This window comes from Colius striatus, chromosome Z (assembly GCF_028858725.1).
Source record: "Colius striatus isolate bColStr4 chromosome Z, bColStr4.1.hap1, whole genome shotgun sequence".
NCBI classification, from domain to species: domain Eukaryota; kingdom Metazoa; phylum Chordata; class Aves; order Coliiformes; family Coliidae; genus Colius; species Colius striatus.
The window spans coordinates 62,427,827-62,433,826 of NC_084790.1; the positions used below are offsets into that span (position 1 = coordinate 62,427,827).

At 37.6% G+C, this 6,000-nt stretch overlaps 1 protein-coding gene across 1 annotated transcript in view; it reads left to right on the forward strand.

Annotated features, from left to right (window-relative positions):
* Positions 1 to 5,704, forward strand: part of LOC133628732 (aldehyde dehydrogenase 1A1) — a 28,702-nt gene extending 22,998 nt beyond the window's left edge. Inside the window, exons 11-14 of the mRNA XM_062017494.1 lie at positions 752 to 916; positions 2,112 to 2,269; positions 2,852 to 2,926; positions 5,101 to 5,704. Of these exons, the coding sequence (XP_061873478.1) occupies positions 752 to 916; positions 2,112 to 2,269; positions 2,852 to 2,926; positions 5,101 to 5,173 (471 nt within the window). The 3' untranslated portion in view covers positions 5,174 to 5,704. The remainder of the gene's footprint in view (positions 1 to 751; positions 917 to 2,111; positions 2,270 to 2,851; positions 2,927 to 5,100) is intronic.
* The last annotated feature ends 296 nt before the right edge of the window (positions 5,705 to 6,000 follow it).

The window sequence follows — 6,000 nt, forward strand, 5'->3', positions numbered from 1 at the left end:
TACTAAAAACTAGAAGGGTTTAGAGAAATGTACGTGCCTATTGTACCACCACTATAAACTCCTTTTCCAGTCAAAGACCCTAATTTTGTTATACCATATTACCAACCTGCAATATTCTTGGCAGATGTTCAAAATCTTGGTAGGCTTGAGCAAACGGCTTGGCTTCATGCCATTAAAAAGCTGCCATCTCTCTTTCTCAAACCACACATGTATGTGTACTTCTTTCACAAATAGGTCAGAATGAACTGAAAGCAGCAATGACTTTCATTTCTGTTTCATTGCTGCATTTTAACATCCTTTAACAGTTTAGGAAAAAAGTGTGACCAGCTTCCCTGACCTGGTAAAATGCAGAAGAGTCTTATTGGCTAGATCAAGCCCTCTGTTATTTCCTGCAGAGTCAAGCTCAGCAACTTTTATTTTGACTTGCAGTTGACAAGAGTACTGGGAGAAGTACAAAACACTTTCACTACACAGGTCTTTTTCTTTTTTGCCAAAGGAAACCAGGATATCAGTCCCTCTGTTGCCGATCCTCCTATACCAAGATTTCTGACTGTTGATCTATTTGAGAAAAAAATGCATGCAAATGTTTGAGGAGTTAGTGTCAAGAATAATTACAGGGCTCTCCAGCTGTTGCATTTCAGCAAGTGGAATTGAACAAAGCTGGGTCTTTCCTAGATTTTGGTTAACGAGCTAGAACAACACTTGTTATCAGTGTGTGCTGATTTCATTCCTGCAACGTCTTTTCATTTAGATTGATAAGGAGCAGTTTGGCAAAATCCTAGAGCTAATTGAGAGTGGGAAAAAAGAAGGAGCCAAACTGGAATGTGGAGGAGGTCCATGGGGAAACAAAGGTTACTTCATCCAGCCCACGGTGTTTTCAAATGTTACAGATGATATGCGCATCGCCAAAGAAGAGGTAAATGAATTCTTGGCCGCCTGCACTCTCACTGGAGACTGTCTGTTTAAATGCCTGTGCAACATTTAAATGTCTGTGACCATTTAGAAAGTCAAGAGGCTGCATAAAAACACTCTCAATAAATCTGTCATTCCATCCCGGCGGTGTTTAAAATGCTTTGCTTGATTTTTTAGCCCCGTTTCATTGAGTCAATCAGGGTGAGGGAGAGGAGTATGAGGCTGACCTGTTTTTAAAACACGCATCTTGATTAAAAACTGCTGCCATTGTGCTGCAACTGCTGTCCGTTATACTTCTCCATACTAGAAAGCTGTTTCAAAGTTGTTACAAGTCTGGGCACTGCTTTACATAGGCAGCGATACTGCTGGTGTAGTCTGCTGAACATGCCTGGTACATTCAACAAGAGTCAACACACTGATTTGAAATGAACACCAGAGCATCTAGAATTATTTCTGACAGGCAGAGAGCTGTGTAAGAAGTAGTTTGGATTGTTTCTGCCAGTCTGGGAGGCAGGTAAGAAAACACACAGAGTTCTGTTTCCTCACAGAACAAGGAGTTCCCTTTGGGTCAGCACTACAAGGACTGCTTCTCTCCAACTATTTTGATTGTATTGAATAATGAAAGCCCAGAAAGCCAAGGCAATTTAAGGAATACCCAGATTCTGAACACCTCCCAGGACAATCCACTGGAAAACTCGTGATCTATGGTCATGGAAGTAGTTACGTATGGTAATGTCCACCTGCCCTACACAGTCTTGGCACTGTGTGCTGGGCATGGGCAGCTCTGGCTGAGAACACAGAGCGGTGCTGGGGGGAAAGTCAAGCCTAGGGGACTATGATCTTGTAAAGTACCCACAAGGAAAACAGAATTAGTCATTTCACTGGGCATATATGCCCAGTTGAGCAGCTACCTGTAGAGATAAAGGTTCTAATAGAAAACTTAAGGAGAAGTTGAATGTCTTTCTCAACCCTAAACTTGCAGCTGACCTAGAAAAGGGTAGTTTGTTGGTTACCGTTAGACTATAAAAATTTTCTCTTCCTGTGAATTTGGCAAGCCTTTTAGAACTCTGTTCTGAGATGTACACTCCTGAATGAATAAATCTGGGAATAAGTCCATCTGATCAAAACACATTTTAAAATTATAAATTATTTACTGTGGTAATTAGTCCACTTCATATGTTTACATATGTCTGAAACAGATATTTGGACCGGTTCAACAAATCATGAAGTTTAAAACTGTAGATGAAGTTATCAAGAGGGCAAATAATACTACCTATGGCTTAGCAGCAGCAGTTTTTACCAAAGACATTGACAAAGCACTGACGTTTGCAGCTGCCCTTCAGGCTGGAACAGTGTGGTAAGTAAGGGGATTTTTTATTCTCCCTTCAGAACTGCAGGTGCCAGTAGCAGTAATTGTAGGACATTTTAACATTTCTTTGGGTGGTACACTTTCATCCTTCAGTTCCTTGTTATCTTTTTCACCCTCACCATTCCATACTTACTGTGCTATTAAATAAATACTTCTTTGAAGTCTTCAAACAATTGTCCTGTAAACCAAGTTTGAAAAGGAAATCCACTTGCAAAAAAAAAAAAAAAAGGAAAGGAGACAAAAGGAAATACAGTGAGACTGCCACTTTCCCTTCCATTCAGGATCTCGGGATCTAAGTGTAGTTTGCAGGGAACCTCTTCTGTGCTGTGTAAAGCAATTAATTATGTGAAGACTATGTGGTGAATGTTAGAACCCTAATCACCAGTGTATTTTCTGGTAACACTTTGTTTCATTGAACCTCAAATCAAACATTTTTGCAAATATATAAATACAATATATAGATGTAGTTTTTTGCCTATCATCATATGTTTTTTACAGTCACAGAAAAACACTTTTCAGAAGTTAAAAAAGTTGTTTCACACTGATCAATGTAATTTCCTATTCCTCCAGGGTTAATTGTTACAGTGCACTATCTGCTCAGTGTCCTTTTGGAGGATTTAAGATGTCAGGAAATGGACGAGAAATGTAAGTATATATATTTTTAAAATGTAGTTCTGAGGAAATGTAAAATGATATTCCAAACCTCAACTTTAAGTATTGAAAACTAAGATATCCAGTTTGAAGGTTTTTTTCTGGTCTATATGATGTTTAAAGACCTCATGTTATCAGAGGTAATGTCAAGCAAAGGATTCCTCTATAAAACAAATACGGAGATTACTTGCATAATTTTTTTAATTTCCATTTTTAACAGCTTGCAGTTTACTGATCTGCAAAGCTGATCTTTTTCAACAGCAGTTTTACCATACATTCCACTTTGGTCAAAAGTTATGACAAAAAAAACTCTACTGCAGTTATCGAACATTTGGTCCTTTCCCAGACTAGAAGCGCAAAAGTGTGCAGAAATGGTAAGCTAATCACATTCTTTCAAACTTCTAAGATTCAGTTCAATTTCAATTTTAATTGTATCCTATCTTACTTCTATTCATCCTAATCATGTTAGCAAAAGAATCATATAATGTTTGCATTTCTCATTACAGAATCATAGAATCTGAAGGGTTGGAAAAGACCTCTGTTTAAATAATCATCAAATGCTTGATATTGTAAATAGTCGTTACATTATGTAGAATTATGTCTTCTGGGTATTTTTGGAATGTAACTCAAAAGCAGGTCCTTCTTAAAAATTCCATGTGTCTGGGAACAACGAATTCTTCTCAAAGTGATGAATACAAATTCAAACATGTACGTTTTCCATTTTATGAAGCCAAAAGCATAGTACTTTTAATGAACAATATAAGTCATTAAAAATACATGTGCAGGTGAAGTGCTTCAAAATTTCCTTTTCTTTTTCTTTTCTTTCTTTTTAAAGAGATAAAGGCTAGGGTTTTCATGCCTACTAATCACTGGACTCAGTCCGTTCCTGATGGAATAACTCCCTCTGTCTTCAAAGACAGTTGAGTTATGTCAATGCTGAGAGCTTTAGAAAATGTCAACATTTAAAAAAAAAAAAAAACAAAAAAAAACCCCACAATAATTTAGGTCATTACTAGCAGGGAATGTTTTACATTTGCTGGGTGCCAAAAGTTGGGAGATCCTCAATTCTGAATTACAGCCTTCTGCAGAAACGTTTTTGGAATTTATTTGGTGGAAACAGCAGGACAACGATAATAGGCTGTCATGAAGATGAACACTCTCTCTAACAGTGCATTTTGAAGGAGTTAAGCCTTTGCACAACTGAAGAGTTTTCAAAATCACAATTAGCAGACCAATAAATGCTCCCACTAAACAGCAAGGATGGAAGTTTACACCAGATAGATGTTTATGTGGACAAAATTTTATCAATGTGTGGCAACTAATTTTAGGAGAGGAAGAAATATGGGGGGAAAAAACACACAGAAATAATCAGGAAGTTGGTGTGTTAAACTGTTGACTTCCTTGAATCTCAGAATTAAATTCCCTTTCAAAATCTTGGAATGAAAATGTCATTATGAATTAATGTGACACATTAAAAGAATGCCTCCTCAAAAATGAAGAGAATAGAAAACATCTTCCCACTGCACAAGAGCCCTGAGCACAAATTTATGTTTTGCATACATATGCATCTAGTAAGATGACAGTGAGAACTGGATAACGTGATAGTGTAGCAAAGCCTTGCTCAGTAAAACAGCCAATTCTGTCTCAATAGTTTGACTGTGTCAGGTGTCACATCATTAATCATGTCAAATCTAGAATCATGAGCAAGCCACCTCTCATCACGTAAAATGTTAAGGGTAGAATTGTCCTTACAACGTGTTGGTAAAATCCAGGTGTTAAACACAAGGGAGATATAGTCCACTACGAAATCCCCTAGAGACTGAAGAACACCTGGAGATGAAGCGTCTATTCTTTGACTACAGAAAACTCTTGACTGAGAGGACAGCCTTTGCACAAAACTTGTGAGGCATGTTTGTGAAGACCTAGCTTGTGCCTGTTTTGCTGCACAGAAGCCCAGTTTAGACATGTACTAAATGCAAAGACACATAATTGTTACCTCTCACACTTTTCTCAGGAGACAGTCGCTGTACTTTTGAAAAGGCTTCTAGCAGCAGTCATACTTAATCTGCATCTGGCCAGTTGCACAACACCACTGAAAATCCTACCCAGGATATAACTCATATAAAAAGCATTACCGCAAATATTGCTCTTTTTTTTCTTTTATCTAGGGGAGAGTATGGCCTGCATGAGTACACAGAAGTTAAGACTGTCACGATCAAAATCCCACAGAAGAACTCGTAATGCTGCTTGAGGTGCAGAATGTAGTGCCTTCGGAAGAATCTGAATTCTGAAAGGCTTTGTCTCCCAAATCATTCATTAATCTTTTTGCTTCCTGACTGTATAAGTGGTACTTCATTACATTAACAATACGAAGAGCAATGTAGAACATTTTAATGTGCTTAACTGTGGAAAGGAAACTTCAATGTTTGCTACATGGATAACTAAGTTTTAAATTCATGTTTGCAAAGAGCAGTGTTTTCATTTCAGTGGAAGGTCTCTGTAGTGCTCTGACGATGTTCCACTTTCAATATATTCTGCAGATATGGTTTGAATTTATGCGCTTTTCTAAAGGACAAGACCTCCGCCTTTTCTTTTCATTGTGGCCTTAACAAAAGCACTTACGATCAATTAGCAGATAGATACTTTTCTGTGACTTTAGAAAACATAGATTTCTTCTAGACACATTTCTCAGACTACTGAATCTGTTCATCATAGTACACAATGTAATCTGGAAATTATTAGACCGTATTAAAATCTGCCTTCAAACCCTCACATTGCTCATTAGTCTTTTTTAGAAAACTGGTTAACCACTGGGCTCTAAGTAGCATTTATTTTGTAATCCTAAAGAGGAACTGTTGTTCTACTGGTGTGCTTAGGTCGTCGGAAGTATTCTGTCTTGGCTATACGGAGACCAGAGTCCCTAATTCTTTGATAATATTATAAATAGAAAAATACAAACACATAGAACACTGTGCAATTTGCAAAGAGACAGTACCTGTCCTTGTAGTGATAAGTACGTATAAAAAACTCCAGTCTTAGCAGATAACCAGGAAGAAATTTTGAAGGGA